General features: G+C 41.3%; 1 protein-coding gene across 1 annotated transcript in view; it reads left to right on the plus strand.

Annotated features, from left to right (window-relative positions):
• Window positions 1–15,212, plus strand: part of abca12 (ATP binding cassette subfamily A member 12) — a 98,306-nt gene extending 83,094 nt beyond the window's left edge. Inside the window, exons 65-71 of the mRNA XM_088353015.1 lie at window positions 1,656–1,806; window positions 5,147–5,281; window positions 6,404–6,507; window positions 6,658–6,750; window positions 6,895–7,000; window positions 13,423–13,560; window positions 14,627–15,212. Of these exons, the coding sequence (XP_088209141.1) occupies window positions 1,656–1,806; window positions 5,147–5,281; window positions 6,404–6,507; window positions 6,658–6,750; window positions 6,895–7,000; window positions 13,423–13,560; window positions 14,627–14,743 (844 nt within the window). The 3' untranslated portion in view covers window positions 14,744–15,212. The remainder of the gene's footprint in view (window positions 1–1,655; window positions 1,807–5,146; window positions 5,282–6,403; window positions 6,508–6,657; window positions 6,751–6,894; window positions 7,001–13,422; window positions 13,561–14,626) is intronic.
• The last annotated feature ends 3,619 nt before the right edge of the window (window positions 15,213–18,831 follow it).

Raw genomic sequence — 18,831 nt, forward strand, 5'->3', positions numbered from 1 at the left:
CTTTATATAAGCCTTACAAGCAGGCGACATATACTGTGTATGTTTATACATGAATATATTAGTACACCACGGTTTACCGCTCCCTTAACCGCATGGGTCGTCGTCGCACCAATGAGGATACAACTCTGGACAGCCTTCTCCCACTGTTGACGATCCGTGGCTTGTTCTTGGGTCGTGGCACCATTTTATTCCTATATGTGGTCGGCCCAGTTCTTTTTGGTCTTCCTTTCCTCCTGCCCCCCTTGGACTCTGCTCTGGAGAATTATCTTGGTCAGTCTTGATGATCTTGTGAAGTGGCCATACCACTGAAGTTTTCGTCCGTGCACAGTTGCCAACAGTTCTTTGGTGGGTCCAATGTGCCCTCTGATGGTGTGCAGTGTTTCCTTTGTCACATGGGCTAAGTAGCTAAAGCCTAGAGGTTTCCTGTAGCATCGCATCTCCATGGCCTGGATTTTCTTTTCCAGTTTTGCTGTGAGAGTCCATGTCACGCAAACGTAGAGGAAGATAAAAGTAACTTGCCTGAGTCTGATCTTTGATTTCAGAGCTATGATAGTGTCCCTCCAGATGGGTTTAAATCAGGCAAGTGCAACTGGGTTTTGAGCTTTCCTTGCCATGGTCTCTAGTTTCTCTTTTGATATGATAGGTCCAAGATTGTAAATGGACTGCATTTATATAGCTCTTTACCAGTCACTGATGACCTCCAATGCGCTTCACATTACACTTCGCACCAATAGCAGAGTCAGCCATGCAAGGCGACTACCTGCATATTAGAGGAGTTCGGTGTCTTGCTTGAAGACACTTCGACATTTACTCTGAGAAGCTGGAAATCAAACCAGCGACCTCTTTGGTTCACTCAACCTGCTAAACTACTGCCGCCTAACATGTTCAAATTTAGTGACAGGTCAAGCTCTTGATGGTTGATTTTGATGTTTATGATAAAACCTTGGGGGTTGTTACTTTTTTTTTTGTACTGATCTCCATTTCATACTGGGTTGATGCTTCATCCAGCCGATTGATCAGGTCTCTGAGTCCTTATTCTTCTCCAGCCATTCCGAGAATATCATCAGCAAAACGGAGCTTACTGATGTTGTGTCCCTTGATGCTACCTTCATGTTAGTCGAATGCTTTGGTCATGATCCTTCTCAGGAAGATGTTGAATAAAGTTCGAGAGAAAATGCAGCCTTGTCTCACACCAACTGTGGTTTGAACCCACGCCCGAATGAAACCATCAATCAGTAACGCACTGTTGGCATTGGCATACAGTTGTTCAATGGTCTTAACCAGTTTCTGGCCCATGTTGTACTTCCGCATGGTGGCCCACAAAGCGGCTTGCCATACTCTGTCAAACGCCTTGTTGAAATTAACAAAAACGTGATAGAGGTTTTTGTGGTGAAGATTATGTAAAATATGAGAAGGGACAGATCAACCTTTGTGAGGGAAGGAATTCAGCAAGTGCTTTGTTGGTTTGAAAATCATAAACAGTGATACAGTAATTACATTTCATCCCATTTTGATTTGTGACTATACACAACAGTAGAAATTATAAAGCAAATCTCATAATTCATAGCTAAATTTGGATTGAGAATTGTCTGTTCCATTGGACTTCCTTCTACTTGTCAAAAACGTCTTTTTGCATTTCTTGTGTGTTCCCACAGGAGTCTGGTAGACATTATGGAGTGCAGGCACAAGGGAGTTAACATCGGCTACTGTCCTCAGGTGGACGCACTGGATCATCTGCTCACCGGGGAAGAGCACTTGTATTTTTACGCCCGCATACAAGGCATCTCAAAGAGAGAAATAGACAGGGTAAGAGTAAAAGCTTTTTGATTGGAAATCTCAAAAATTTGACAATAGTTTGACTCAACCAGTTGATGCAATTTAAGTGAAATAGATTATGCCAATGAGAGAATTTGGTGATGAAGACGAAAGTGGCTTTCAGTTGACTAAAGTGCAATACACCTAAGAAAAAATAGATCATTGCCATAATCCACTAATCAAAAAGAAAAATGTAAATAATGCTTAGGTGTTTTTTTCTCAATAAATCAACCTATAAATAAAGTAAGATATAGATAGGTATGCAAATCTATTTTATGACTATAAATTGTATAATATAAATTAAATGCATTTATTGATGTTTAAACATGATTAGTGCTTGTTTTGTAAATTCTTCTACTTTTATTTTCTCTTTATTTAAAATATCTCAATTATTGTATTCATATTTCTTGTATTGCATTATTCATTCATCCAGCATTATGTGTAAATTCCAATTTACATATTTCTTTTATTTAGAATTTAAGCATTTTCCAAACTCAAAAACCTCAAAAGATTATCTCAACACATGGCTTCATTGCGGGCAGGACGGTGCCTGAGTGGTTAGCGCGTCCGCGGCACGGTTCTGAGGTCATGCAGGGATCAGAATGGAGATTTTCATTTTCAGCTGAAATAGCCAGGGTCCAGGAATAAAGCAGGGCGGAGCACCGTCCCCCCCCCCAAGCTCCTGGGTTTTACGCAATCTACTTGTCCAAAACCATGCTTATATTTATCATTTAAGTAACATTTTTAGAAGATTAAAATAATTTTCCCACATAACTGATTTTTTTGTAAATACTGCAAGATAAGTTCAAATGCAGTTCAGTCCCTGCAGCTTGAGCAACAATGCGGCCAATTTTTCTAACGGCCGCCAGGGTGCGCCAGAGCAATAAAGGAAAGAGTGAGACAGTCGGATTTTGAATTTGTTTGCTACGCAAGAGAAAAAGTGAAAAAGTCGGAATGCCTTTGGGGTTCAAAAACAGCGGAAATCCGCGGATCCGCGGAAAATTCTGATCCCTGGGTCATGGGATCAAACCTTCCTGTGTGGAGTTTGCATGTACGCCCCGTGGTTGTGTGGGTTTTCTCCGGGCACTCCGGTTTTCTCCCACATTTCAAAAACGTGCATTTCAGGTTTATTGGCCGGTTCAAATTGTCCTTAGGTGTGAGTGAGTTGTCTGTCTCTGTGTGCCCTGCAACGAGTTGAGGGTGTCCACTGCCCACTGCCACGCGACCCTACTGAGGATAAGCAGTGCAGATAATGGATGGATTGCTACATCAAATGTTATTACTCTCTTTCTTTCTCTCCTCTGAAAAAGGATGATGAAACAAATTCTCAACAAAGCCTCCCTTGAATAGGAATTTGGAACTCTATCGGTCACATACAAAACTATCATTACTGTTGTGTGAACAATATTTATCTCATATTTTTGGTCTTTTGCCATGTTTACTTAGTAAATGATCATAAAAATCATAAAAAATACAGTAGTTTTGTTAAAAATATTATGTAAAAAGAGAGAAATACTACACCTTTCATTGACACAAAGTGCTGTAAGGGAAGAAAAAGTTGTTGAACTAAAAAAAAAAAAGGTATTTTGATAGTTTTAATATATTATTATACGACAGCCACGATCGTTTTGCATGTCGTCAATACATTTCCAAATTCCTACTCAAAAGAGACTTTGTAAATAATTTTTTGAATCATCCTTTTTCAGAGGAGTGCATATAGAGAGTAATAAGATGTAATTTAGCAATGTGTAATCATCTCATTAATGAAAAGAAATATGTAAGGAAAGTAGTTTTCTTATCATGCTAAAGATTACAGGATGTGTAGACTTCTTAGCTTATAACCACAGCTAGTGTGTACGTGACACGCATTTTAGGCGACATGATGGCAAAAGGCTCCGTCTCGCCCGGGAAGTCTCCAATGATGTTATTACGCTGCTTTGGCCAAATGATGATGGCCCTAATAAACAAAGATGAAGATGAGGCCTGACCAAAGAGTTCCTGTCATGTTTGTCCCCCACTGACAGTCTCCTTTCCTTTGTTGTGGATAATGACGAGCACCTTAATGGAGTCATTTCACAATGCTGTGTTTTTTATGTCAGGCTTCATGGGCTGGGTGAGCAGACATTGCTGTCATGTAGGAAAAAATAAAAAATCAAATCTTTTAAAATTATACCCATGAAACGTTTACATTGATAGGCCCTACTTAAGGCCTTGGAGATGGCCCATTTATAACAGGCGCTCTGCTGGTCCCCACTTGCAACTATAATCGACTGATGATAATGGATTGTGGCTGCATTGGTGCTGTTAATTTTAGGTAGAAAGAACGGGAGAAAAAATATTGTCACGCATGATACAAATCTGCCCTCTCGTCCCCGTTTTCAGTTAATGTGGACTGGGGATAATGGATCTTGGTCAAAACAGTGTAGTTCATTTTAGGGGGGGGCACAATGGCATACTTCAGCGTCCTGAACCTAAACAAAAAGTGTTCTGTTGGCTTTTGCTCTCAGTAGTAGTCGATCAGGGATAATGGATCGCGGCCACAAAAGTCCAGTTCATTTTGAGCAGGAATAAATGAAAACAAAAGCCACCAGGCCGAACAAAAGTGTGTTCTGCCGGTCCCAGTCACAGGAATATGTTATTGAAGGTAAGGGATCGCGGACTAACAAGTGCAGTTCACTTTTTGCTTGACAGCACGGCGAAAAGAGCCGCCATTCTCAACAAAAATGCATTCTGCTGACCATGCTTTTGCAGCAGGATGGGATTAGGGATAATGTTGGAATTAAAGACAAAAAAATGGCACCGGGCCCAACAAAAGTGCACTCTGACAGTCGCCACTCACAGGAATATGCGATCAAGGATTAATGACCGTGGTAGAAGTGTGGTTTATAAACAACCGCCAGGCCCAACAAAATTGTCCTTTGCCGGCCCCCGCTTACAGCAATATAGCATTGGGGATAACAGATTGTGGCCCCATGAGTGCAGTTCATTTCAGTGGAAATAAATTCAAAAAGGAGCCGGAAAGCCCAACAAAAGTGCACTCTGCCGGTCCTAGCTCCCAGCAGTATGGGATCGAGGATAATGGAGTACAGTTCACTTTTTGGTTGACAGCAAGGCAAAACGAGCCGCCAGTCCCCCAAAAATGTGCTCTGTCAGCAACTCTCAGCAAGATACGATCCTAGGATACACTGAGGCCACGAAGCGCAAAGCAGCAAAGAATTACAAAGGATTAAAATAAAACAATAGAAACCTTTCAAATGACAGCCCTGCAACATGCTTCTTGAACATTAGTTTTTGGAATTTTTTAGAATAATCCCCTCTTATGGTCTTGCAGGTGGTGAAATACCTACTAAAAAGGCTGGAGCTTGTGTACCACCGAAACATATCCACCGGTGGTTACAGCTGCGGCACACGCAGGAAGCTTTCCACCGCCATTGCTCTCATCGGACATCCACAGATTCTCCTCCTGGTGAGCACACACGTCGTCTCATTGAAAAAAAGAACAATTATTTGTTCCCATTTTGACTTTTCATATGGCCTTGAAAGCACTATTTCAACATCTGATCATTAGAAAAGGAACATTTAAGCTTGATTTGAGTTTTAGTGGCATTAGAGGTACAGCAAATAATTGAACTATTGACAAATTAATTGCAAATAATGGCATTTTTGTCTAGTATTTTTGGCTATTTTTGTTTAGGAACCACTATCTTTATGAGTAGCTGTCATGTCAATAAATAGCATGTAGGAGTACGAATAACTTCAAAAATCTAAATTGGACATGCCGATTTCTAATCGTTTGAATACCTTTTGGATCAGAAACCCTCGTCGCTTCTGAAAACGTAATGTTCGGCAATTTTATTCTTATTTTTTTATTTTTTTTAATAATAAAAAAAAGTGGTTATCTTTGCATCAAATCAAGATCAAACAATTTTAGTGGAACCAAAATTTAAAAATCAAAATTTGGTAAAAGAAACATTTTCATTCTTATCATTCAATTTTATTTTTGATATTTGAATATTTTTTTCATGGCGTCTAATTCATTAAATATAACGATAATCAAATATTATATGTTTTCCAGACTATAAGGCGCACGCAAGAAAACCCAAATTGGTCAGTAACTTATAATCTGGCGCTTTTCAAGTCAAGCGAAGATTTACGTTGATAGGCCAGCACTTCTTGACTTGAGATCTCTGAAGCCGATTGGCCAATTCATATCATAGGGTCTTTTAGACTGCACTGTGATCAGACACCTGCTCTGTGTTCCCCTGCATCTCGCTGAGAGTTTGTTTGCACCTCTCACTCTCTCTCACTCAGTCGGTAAGGCTTTTAATCAAGCGGCCGCCCGAAAAAAGCATTGACTAATTTAAATTTGATTTGTTCTCTCTCTCTTTCTCTGTCAGTAAGTCGGGAGGGTGCGCCTCAAAACAATAAACAGACTAATTTAAAATGCCATGTGACACTATTTTGTGGATTTTGACTTTTCGTGGGGGGTTCTGGTCCCTATTACCCATAAAAATAGAGATCTTTACTATTGAAAACGTAAATAATAGTTAGTCCCAGCCCTCCATAAAGTCCATTTCTCACACATCAGGATGAGCCGAGCTCAGGCATGGACCCTCGCACCAAGCGACACTTGTGGAAAATCATCTCCGAAGAGGTGAAAGGAAAGTCCGCAGTGGTCCTCACCTCTCACAGGTAAGAGAATGGCCTCATTTCTGCCTGTCAGGAACATTGTTAAAAATTCAAGAGATTTTCTTTCATAAAGAAAGGGCTTCAATGTATATTATGCCCTATTTTCAGTCCAAACTTAACCTTCTAACTTCTCACTTTGTGTCCGTCTCCCAGCATGGAAGAGTGCGAGGCTTTGTGCGGCCGCCTGGCCATTATGGTGAAAGGTCAATTCCGCTGCCTGGGCTCCTTGCAGCATATAAAGAACAGGTTGGTTGCCCCTCAACCTTCTTCTTCTCATATTCAAGTACTGCCTTTTCCACAACCTGCTCTGAAATTGCCGTGGCTATTTCCTCATCTGACTAAACGTGCCCCCGCCGCTCAAACCTTTAACACTTGGCCCGTCTCGTGCAGGTTCGGCAGCGGGTTCACTGTGAAAATGTACTTGGCAGAGTCTGCCGCTGATGTGGAGGCAATCACAGGATTCATGCAGAGACAATTTCCCACTACTTATTTGAAGGTAATCTGTGTGAGAGGTTTTTTGTTCACATGTACTCCATTGGCGATTCATGAATGTTTTTTTTCCCTACTGCGTTTTGCATTTTTGGCCTACTGTGAATTAGAAATGTAAAATGTGGAATACTAGTATTGTGTATTGTGCATGAAGAAATGGGATTTTTTTCTTACCTAATACTGTTTAAGCTAATGCAAGTTATATACAGACGCGCCCCTACTAACAAACAATCGAGTTGTGAAAATCGGTACATACTAGAGGTAAGATTTACGGCCCGAGCCCGAGCCCGAGCCCGAACCCGAGGCAATTTCGGGCCGGGTCGGGCCCTGAAATGTCAGTCATACGGTCGGGTCGGGTCGGGTTCGGTCCGGCTTTTTTTTTTTTTTTTTTTTTTTTTTTTTTTAAATTAATTAATAATGTGTTAAATGTTCATTAAAAATATATACTTAAACTATGTATGGATACTAGACCAAGGAATACTTGTTATAAAATAAATAATTTGGATAAAACGGAGAAGGAGCTGTAATTGCTCTGTGCACGTGACGTGACGTGATGCATTGCTGTCCTCTTAATAATCTTCCCCTCCGCAAATTCGCGTGATTTTGGCCTGGTGTCCCCGATATGGAGTCAAACCAACAAGAAGTAAAGCACAAACTCAATAGAGGAGAACTGACGAGGAAAATCCACTCTGGTAAGAGTGAAGTGTGGAGCAATTTCAAATTGATAGTAGAAAATGATACGGGGACTTGCGTTGGCTTCGTTGAGTGTCAATGTGGCAATTTGCTTGCATACGATAGCAAAAAGACCGGGACCTCGGCGCTAATCAGACATTTAAAAAGCTGTCCTGGCAAAAGTAATGAACGTCAGACATCTATATTATCATTCGTCCCAAAGACAGTCCCTCTTCGCGCTAAGCAAGCCATCACAGACAAGTGTGTAGACTTTTGCTGTCGAGACATCAGACCCTTCTCAGTAGTTAGTGGCGAAGGTTTCAAATGTTTGGCCCAAGAATTAATCAATGTTGGGTCAACTTTTGGCCGTATACCTGTCGACTCAGTTCTGCCCCACTACACCACGGTGTCAAAGGCGTGCACCGAGAAGGCTGAGGTGAAAAGGAGCGTGTTGATTGAGCGCGTAAAGAAAGCTCTGGCAAGTGGGTGTGGCGTTGCCATGAGTACCGACATGTGGACGGATGACTTCAGAAAGATGAGTTATCTTGCTATAACGTGTCACTTTGTTGGAACGGACTTCAACTTGGTTGGAAAAACCCTCACCACTGCTTTATTTCCAGCAGAAGACGCCAAAACGGGCAAGAACATACGGAGAGAACTGGTCCGGCTTCTGGTCACTAAATTTGGTTTGAAACCGTCATATTTAGCCAGAATAGTGTGGGTTACAGATCAGGGCAGCAACATGGTGAAAGCGTTGGAGGAGCCCTACAAACGCCTCGCGTGCCTTGACCACGTGTTAAACACGGTACTCAAACATGGGCTGGACAAGGACGCACTGTCTGAAAACGCACCCGAGATTGGGGAGACCATAAGCGCAGCCAAGAGTGTTGTCCGGTTCACCAAACAGTCTGGTTTGGCAGCACAGCTGTCAAAAACAGTGCTGCAGATGGGCGACACCAGATTTAGCACCGTTTATTTGACCCTCAAGTCTGTGCAGGAGATCTATACTGAGCTGTGTGAGAAGCTGCAGTTACGTGGAGAGGAGGGGCGCATGGACAACATTGCGCCAGACGTGTTGGATTTTCTGATCTCCTTTCTAGAGCCTTTTTATACAGCACAACGTGAGCTGGGAGGAGATAAATATACCACATTGAATTTAGTTTGCCTCTGGAATGAGAAGCTGAGAAAGCACTGCCAACCCAGTTCTAAAGATAATCCCGAGCAGGCGTTTGTGCGCCACAGGCATTCTGAATTTTTGGATCAAAAAATCAAAATACATATTTTGCACAAAGTTGCACTGTTCCTGTGGCCGACCTTCAACAGACTCAAAATGATGACACCGACAGAAGTGTCAGAGGTGCATCAACATGTCCGCACACTCCTGGAAGAAGATGAAGGATCTTCATCTTCAGAAGCCAACCCTATGCCTATGGAAAACGAGGATGAGGAGGAGGCTCACACCACCAGCACCCCTTCTCCGCCTGCAGCAAAACGAAAAAGTTCTTTTTTCGCTGAGTGGGAAAACGCGGATGACAACGATGATGCTTCTGTTCGAGATGAGGTTAACCAGTACATTAGTCAAAGGCATGTAATGGCTGATGATCGAGATTTGCTTGGCTGGTGGAGAATAAACTCCAGTATATACCCGAAGCTTGCAAAGTTAGCCAGATCGGTGTTGTGCATACCCGCAAGCAGCAGCAGCAGCGAGCGAGTGTTTAGCGCAGCTGGACGCACCATAGATCAGCGGAGAACAACATTGAAACCTAACACAGTGGACGCGATCTTGTTCCTGCATGATGACCACTGAATATAGGCTAAACAGCGTAAGTAATATCCTGCTGTTCAAATCACAATTTTAATTATTTTCTGAGGCTCTAATTATTTCCCTTATTTATTTTACAGGAGAGCAAGAGACACGAGGCCGAAATTTGCCGACTATGACCAGGCAGAAGCTTAAAGACTTTTATTATATTCATGTTTTACGCAATTTGTAAGGTTTATTTGTTTGTTAATGTTTTATTGTAGTTTTTTATTGTATTACATATTCACTAAGTTTTTGCTTTTCATTTAAACACTATAGTGTTTTTCTTAAATTTTTCCCCTTGGCTGATTTATTTATTTAAATTGGTAACATTCTATTTTATAGCGTGCTTCTTATGTTAAATTATTCTGAAAGCGTGTTCCTGAAATTCGTCCTACTTAGACCTATTTTGTTTCAATGCTCCTTAAAGCAGGTTGTTTTGTGTGTTCTGATGCAAATAATTAAAATAAATAAAAATGTTTATCATAAATCAGGACCTCGTAGTCTAAATCGCTAACTAATACACATTTAAACCACGTCAGTTGATAATCCAGCAGCAGTGTCTGATGCCAGAATGCGTGCGCTCTACTCAAGACAATTCAAAGAACTTCTTCATTCCTGTCTCTGTCTATTGTCTAATATATTATACTGTAGTGGGTTGTACATAATTCACCCACGGAACTATTGTTTAGTTAGCGAGTTCCTAGGGGGACTCTTAATTCGACCGGTTCTAGCCACTCTCGGGTGTTTGTTTTGGTTATCGCAAGTTTACATGTTATTAAAGCAGCGTCCGTTGGCACCTTTATTTGACACTCTGCCTTCGACTCCCGTCTCTGTTCTTTGTTGCTCTGCCCCTGTTGTGCCCTTTTCCGACTCCTATCCAATCCCCCGCCCACCCACCCACCGATTTTAAATGAAAAACAACAATTTGTTTACACCGCGGGATCCAATGCAACCAGGGTTTCATTCACAATAAAAAAGACATTACATACGGATATTATAGTAAATCAAATAAATATTATTTGTGTACAATTAGTTGTGATTGCGGAAATCATAGCGTACAGTGACGTTGGTGACTTTTCCATCCGCGTTAAAAAACGCATTTTGTAAAATACGATCGCGCTTTATTGTTTAAATAAACGTGATCTCCCAATGATTATAATTAGCTCGCTTTATTTTGTTTTAAAGCGTATTATATAGAATACGATCGCTTTTGTCGGAAGCGTACATTGACGTTGGTGAGATTTTCATCCGCGTTAAAAAACGCAATTTGTAGAATACGATCGCGCTTTATTGTTTAAATAAACGTGATCTCCCAATGATTATAATTAGCTCGCTTTATTGTTTTAATAAGCGTTTTATATAGAATACGATCAGGGGGGGGGGCTAATTTGCATAGGAGTCGGAAAAGGGCACACAACACGTCAACACCCCCTCTCAATGTAAGTGCCGCGCTAAAATCTTAAAGGCGTACTACTACTGCTGCTGTGGAATATGGCCCAATGATCAAGTCGTCAAAATGACGGACGCCTTTAAATGTTTTCGCTATCTCAAAAAAAAACCCGTCAATGACAGATTGCAGTGCAGACACAGAAATATAAAAGATGTAAATGTTTATACAGTTTTATTTAACTTAGGCCTAGATGTTGTAACAAAAGGCAGAGTTTAATTTGTTATCATAAATCACCCCTCCTTATAAATAAAATATGTAATTTCGGGCCCCCTCGGGCCGGGCCTGCAAATCCAGTTAATTAGTCGGGTCGGGTCCGGGTCGGGTTTAATACCCCTCGGGCCTGCGTCGGGTTCGGGTGCTTTTTTTGGGCCCGATCTTACCTCTAGTACATACTAACGCTTTTTCCGAGATTTCGAAAAATATCCGCACATTGCTGTAGGTTAGATTTTGTATTGTATGCACCTTTTTCCGAGTACAGGGCAGTACTGTAGTGCGCCTTTCCGCCAGCTCACCCAGATATCCATCCCCAAGAAGAAATCTGGCTTCCTCTTCCGAGTTAGTGTGTAAACATACTGTGCTGTATCTCCAGCGCGCTAAGAACTTTGACATTTTCATTGTTTAATATCTTGTGCATCCATTCGATATGTTTGGTGTAAAGTGTAAACAAAAGGTGAGCAGTTTCATTTGAAATGAAAGTGGAATAGGAAAGCTTGATGCGGTTGAGAAAATGGTTGGATCGCTTTTTCGGCCACTTTCCATCATAGAGGAGGAAGTCACCTACCTCTTAATGCTCATCTTCCAAAAGTAGGTTAAACTTAACTTTATTTATGTTTATTGAGCATATTATTTTTGTTTAATCTTTATTAGCCTTAAACATACTTATATAAACCTTAAACATACATTGGCAAAGGGTCAGCATTTACATAGTGCTTTTTCAAGTCAATGAAGACCTCCCAAAGCGCTTTACAATGTGCTTCGCACTTACCCATTCAGACACACACTCACACACCAATAGGGTTGGGGTTACACACACACTCACACACCAATAGGAAGTCAGCCATGCAAGGTGCCTACCTGCATATTGGGGGCATTAGAAATTCAGTGTCTTGCCCAAAGACACTTCGACATATAACACTGAGGAGCAGGGAATCGAACCTGCGATCTCTTAATCCCAAGACGAGCTCTACCTCCTAATGCCTCCCTTCCATACAAAATATGAAGCAACTTACGAACAAATTCAAATCACGAACGATCGTCCAGAAGGTATCTCGTTTGTAAGTAGGGCAGCGTCTGTAGTCTGAACAAATGTGTGCACTCTACTCAACTGGTCTGACTTCAGGGTTCACCATTCCACCCTAATGACTAGTGGGGACACAAATCAAGACAACATGTCAATTTCTTAAATGTATCAAATGAAAGAATTGTGCAGTTTAAAAACAGATACAATAAATATGATTCACCTTTTTTCCCTAAACCAAATTACGAGCAAAATCGTAAGTAAGTTTATCAAATCAAGTTAATAATTCAGGTTTGGAAGGTATATATATCCACAACTCGGGTCAGGTCTGGCTAAACTTTTTAAACCCAATCTTAACTCTAGTGGAGATTAATATGCATTTCTTTGCATTTTTCTAGGTTGTTATAACTAATAATGGGATGGGCCGGCGGGTAGGTGTTTGGGGGGTGGTAAGGGTTGGTGGGAGTTATGGGTGACTATTTGGGGTTGGGTGGTGCCTCCTGCATGTCACTGAAAGACAGTGTGGTTTGACAGAGCTCAATATTTTGTTGGCTTGTGTCATGATTACCAATGTGATTCACCTGTGTCTGCTCCTTTGGCACCAAGTGCCTCGGACTCTGATTGGCTCCCTGTCTTATTTAAACCCACTCCTAAAAGGGGACACCTTTTTTCAGTCCGTCTGCGAACCTCAGTTAACACCAGGCAAGCCTTTTTCGACCCTGACTTCCACCTGTTTTTTAATCCCGTCTGTCCCCCGGCTTCGACCTGTAATTGATCCTGACCACGTCTACTCTCCCGTCCCGGCTTTTGACCTCTTTTTGTCCCCGACCACGTCGTCTCTCCTTTCCTGGCTTACAACTCGCTTACAACCCCGACCATGTTTTTGCTCTCCCGTCCCGGCTACTGTCCCATTTTTCCGTTCCCGACATCGCCATCGCTCGCCACGGAAGATCCACTTCCGCGGTCAGAGTGACCTGCTTCCCGCGCCTAGCGAACACCGGATCGATTGAAACTTGTGAGAAACGTAACGCAATTGGGTCCTGTTTCTGTTCTGGTCCTGACAGGCTTGTACAGAGTGCCGAGACATGCTTATTACCTCCACACCGTTCTCAGCAATTTATACCCTGACCCGTTTTCATACTTGTTTATAGAAACATTATCGGTCATAATTTAACAGCATTCAAATAATTGTATGTCTCTCTGAGATTTTGTTGTGTCAGAATGTTAAAATTACAGACATTTGATGTTCTTCTCATTGTTTTTCAGGACCAGCACTCCTCCATGGCTGAGTTTCATGTTCCTGCGGCACCAGGGGGGGTGGCTGACATCTTCCAGCAGCTGGAGCGCAACAAGACGTCGCTGAAAATCAAACACTTTTCCGTCAGCCAGACCACCTTGGATGAGGTAAGGTTGGGTCAAGGTGGGATGGGTCGGGGGTACGGGCTGCACTGAGTCAACTATGGTCCATGCAGTAAAAGATGCCGCAGAGTCTCTGAAAAGTGGTCAGAAGCTAAATCGGGACGTCGAGAAATACAAAGGGAGAGCTGAAGTAAGAGCAAGGAATGTAAAATTAAGGCAAGAGGGAAGCTGGCAGGTTGGAGGGCACGCCTGAGGGAAAATAAATGCTATATGAGTCGGGAAGAAAAAATTATGCACCCAGTGTTGATTTTCTACAATCTGCTCTTTGGGGCCTCTGGGAATGGAATATACCAGAATAAAAAAAGAAAAAAAGAGGGAGTGAAGAGAAGCCAAGCAGAAAATGGGCCATCATTGGGAATTCAAAGCCGTATTTTTTGCTCTATAAGGTGCACCCCGCAAAAATAGTTTCTTGTCATTTGTTTTTCATAGAAAAAGGCATACAGATCCTAGAAAAGTCTTAAAAGGAATTGAATTCCTTACTCTAAAAATAAAGCCTTAAATGGCACTAAAATGTCTTCAATCCAATTTTCAAAAGTCTAAAAATGTTAACACATTAAAAAGATTTATATTTGATTGAACTCATAACTTTCTCTTTACTCCATTCTCCAACATTCGTCAGAATCGGATAAACTGTGTATCCTATCCTAATGGAGAACCCAATGCATTATGCAATTCAATGTTTCTGGCTCCTAATGTAAAACGTGTGTAAAACCCCAATGCCTTTTTGTATGTCATCTGTACCTCTGGCTCTCAATGACAGTGTCTGGGTTTAAATCCTGTTGCATACTATGTTTTTCGAATTAGCAATGATTATCGATTGATCAATTATTGCACAAATATGGTGGTATGCCCTAAAATCCGGTGTAGTAACGTACACCTTTATTACTGTATGCCTTTCCCATTTTTAGCCACTGTATTCTGCGGTATGTAAGGCGCACCCAATTATAAGGCGCACTTTCACATTTCTGGCCAATTTGGGGTTTTTTGGTGCGCCTTGAAGTCCGAAAAATACAGTAAACCATTCTTAATATTGTAATCATTTGTTCTTCAGGTATTCATCAACTTTGCCATGGGAAATTTTAAAATGAACTCCATCGCAACTGGGAACAAAAGAGATGATGACGATGATGATGACAACCTGGACTTCACCAAAGACTGGGACACATAGTGCTGACTGATGTTCTTTCTGCTGTGAAATGAGAACCGTATATCCTTGTACTACGTCTTTTTTATGTAGTTGCTATGAAAGAAGAGGGCTACATGACAATCAAGTGCAACTCTCTTAAGATTCAATGTGACTCTTATTTTGATGTCGTTTTAATTCACACCTTTACTTGCCAGCACAGATACATATTTATTAACCCTTATTTTTGCCCACCTTAAAGTTCACTTGGTAATTCGGAGTTGTCTGAAAAATTATATCCTTTTGTTTTTGATTTAAATGTTTCTTAATAGCATTTATATGCACAAAACACAAAAAATAAGAAAGATATGGGTATTGTGCACTTTTTTATCTTAATGCCTGTGATTTATCAAGAAAGAATGATCAAAATATTTGTGCTCTCTTGGGCCATTTTAATTATGGTCTTGAATGTATTCATATGTTTTCATGATTCAATAAAACTGTTTTAAAGCAATTGCTTTGAACGATAAAGGTTTTCATATTATCTAAAGGTAAACCCAGTGTCTGAAATAACGTCTGCCGGATGCCCGGGGCGTGCATCTTTTACGTCGGGCGTATAAAATACAAAACGTCTGGCCGGGTGGCCGACAACTTTTTCAAAAAAATCTTTTTTTTTTTTTTTTTTTTTTTTTTCAAATCAAAAGTTTGCTTTATTCAGATTTCGAAATCTCCGTTCGGTTTGGAAATTTCGGCTGGTAAGGGAATTTGCATACTCGCAGGTAATCAGAAGCCTGCATCGAATAACTTCGCGCTTCCGGACTTTCCCGAGCGTTATAAGGGTGCTTAACACCCAGAATTTCTAGGTGGTGTTAGATTATTCAAATGGTTGACTGAGCATGTTTTCCCGATAACATGTTTTCCAGCGCGCACCACGGTGGCGCAGTGGTTAGCGCGTCGCAGTCTTGGGAACCTCCTGTGTGGGTTCAAATCCAGCTACCAGACTTCCTGTGCAGAGTTTGTATGTTCTCCCCGTGCTTGCGTGGGTTTCCTCCGGGCACTCCGGCTTCCTCCCACATTCCAAAGACATGCATTTCAGGTGGATTGGCTGGTCCAAATTGTCCCGAGGTGTGAATGAGCGAGCGAGTTGTCTGTCCCTGTGTGCCCTGCGATTGGCTGGCAGCCAGTTTAGGGTGTCCCCTGCCCACTGCCCGATGATTGCTGGGATGGGCTCCAGCACCCCCGCAACCCTACTGAGGATAAGCGGTGCAGCTAATGAGATGAGATGTTTTCCAGCTATATAAGGTTTACTATTTGATCATCAGAGCATTACTTTGATAATCACATTATTCATTTTACTGTTATAAATGCACTTATGTTCATCCACATATTTGACTGAAGCATTTACTTGCTGTATCCTTTCGTATCAGTACTTTCACAGCAATGATCATGCAACCTTTAAAATTCAGCTAGTTGAAGTTTTAACAGAAGTCTCTTGTTCATTGAGATAGTTTTTTTTGCCTTGTAAGGCGAGATCCCAGCCTGTTAGTTTCATGGTACATTTTGCAAATCGGCACCCCTTTCTTTTCCGATAGAAACTGGTCAACAATGTCCGAGGCCCTTTTGACTCATCAGACTGGCCCAGAGCACTCTGTTTTATATTTATTTTGACACATAATAAATGTCCTCAACTGCGTTGCTTCTCTCCAGCTCTAATTTTCCAAAGACCGAATATAGCTCTGGTTCCAGAAAAAAAACACACGGCGAGACATCGGATTTGTCTTTCGTCTTCAGTGGTTAAGACTTTTTTTTCACTCAAATGAACCCAAATCCTTTTTAACAGTGTCCAGGAGTGTCACTCCACATTTGTGAACATCACATTACACTTTGCGGTTAGCAGAAACACTATTACTATTAAACTAGGCCGATTATTGTTGCATTCGATTCAATGCAGCTGTAATGAGGACTAATATCTGTTGATGATAACGAAGCAATTGTATTGGGTGGTAAAAGAGTTGTTCAAAATAACCACTGTTTAACATACTCTCACTGTATTACATCGGAGCCTCTGGGGTGGCATTTTTACCATGACACATGAGGGGGCTGCACAAGATGTTCCTAAAAAATTAAAAACAATTACAATAAATGTGCACCAAAAAAACGTCTTTCTGTTAAAAATATGCCTAAAGTCGAATGGGCTTGCTGCGAGGGTGTGCGGAGAGACTGAGGCTGGGACGAGGAAAAGCATAGGGGAGGGGCAGCTTGGGGGACACTTCACCTTTGACTGGGGGATGAGGAATATTCTCTGTATTACTAATATACATTTAAAAAATAGTTGGCAGCTCATGTCTTCCAAATAACCCACATTATTCATAACACAGGCCAACTGCTGCGCATTTTTCTCACTCTGCCAGTCACGGTGGCTCGAGCAGTGCGAAGCTTTTCAAATCGGAAGTTGATAAAGTCGTATCTATAGTCAACCATGTCTCAGGAACGGCTCACTGTCCTTGCTTTCATCAGCATTAATCAGGAAATAGGGGAGCAGATAACTTGTGATGATTTTAATCGATGATTTTGCATCAGGGAGAGGCAGAAAGGTCAGTTTTTTTTTCTGATTAAGGCTGTATTTTCTTTTCTTTATACAACTATGTTTTCTTTAGTGTGTTTTTAAATGTTTGTAATCGTGTGATTTGTTTTATAAGAATATAAGTCAAGTCAGTCCCTGCGACTGGTCAGGGTGTCCCCTGCCCACTGCCCGAAGATGGCTGGAATGGGCTCCAGCATCCCTACGACCCTACTGAGGATAAGCGGTGCAGATAGTGGATTGATGGAAGTCAAGTCAGTATCGGAAATACTCCAAGGCCTTGACATGGATCAGTCTTTATGATTCCTAGCACTGCTCTCGCCACCTCCGCTTTCCCTCTTTCGCTAGGCTAGCGTCATTTGCAGCAGAGTCTGTGGAGGCTCCAGTGTATTACAGCGAGAGTATGCTATGTCAAGTCATGTTTATTTGTATAGCCCTTAATCACAAAGATTCTCAAAGGGCTGAACAGACCACAGATTATAGCAAACTACAGACTATTATGACAGCATCCCCTGATCTAAAACCTACATTAGGGCAAGGAAAATCTCAAAAATGTCAACATAAGAAAAACAGCATAAAATATAGCTAAACTTAAACAGATGAAACATATAATACAATCCCAAATCACAGCAAAATTATTAACCAAAATGAATAAATTGGTTTACCTCCTGACCTACAGTGACCACAAATGATGATAAAAATGTAACTGCACAGTGCCTTATTTACACAGACCTTTACAACAGTCCTTTCAGTGTACCAAAGTGCTTATACCTATACTTTATACTGTCATTTTGGCAACATGATAATTTAAGTAAAAAAATCAGCAACATGAAACTGGTACTGGCAATTCATCTTTAAACATTTTCTACTGAAGGTGTGCCTCCGATTTGTTTCCATGAAAGGAAGTGTGTGTTGTGTCAAAAAGGGTTGAAAAACACTGATGTAGGGGTTTAAAAAACAAAAATAACCTGAAGAGTCGTTTGGCACCCGAAAGAGAAGGCTATTTTTAGTGAGTTGAGACGAAGAAAACGAAAATGTTATACAGTATGTTATACATGAGTCTTCTTTATCATTTTATATTATTATTTTCTTCATAGTTTTTTTTATAAATATTTGCCATTATTATGTAGATGGTGGAAGCACGGCGGAGCAGTGGTTAGCGCCTGTGTGGCACAGTTCTGAGGTCATGAGATAGAACCTCCTGTGTGAAGTTTGCATGTTCTCCCCGTGCTTGCGTGGGTTTCCTCTGGTTTCCTCCCACATTACAAAAACATGCATTGCAGGGTAATTGGTCGGTTTAAATTGTCCCTAGGTGTGAATGAGCGAGTGAGTTGTCTGTCTCTATGTGCCCTGCGATTGGCTGGCAACCAGTTCAGGTTGTCCCCTGCCCTCTGCCCGAAGATAGCTGAGGTGGGCTCCAGCACCCCCGCGACCCTACTGAGGATAAGTGGTGCAGATAATGGATGGATGGATGTACGTGGTATCATGTTTTTTTATTGCAGCATTTTTGATATTTTCCATTTTTAGGTATAGTGTATTTGTAATTATTATT

The sequence above is a fragment of the Urocampus carinirostris genome, chromosome 14 (genome assembly GCF_059441175.1).
Source record: "Urocampus carinirostris isolate Australia breed hairy pipefish chromosome 14, RoL_Ucar_1.0, whole genome shotgun sequence".
In the NCBI taxonomy this organism is placed as follows: Eukaryota; Metazoa; Chordata; class Actinopteri; order Syngnathiformes; family Syngnathidae; genus Urocampus; species Urocampus carinirostris.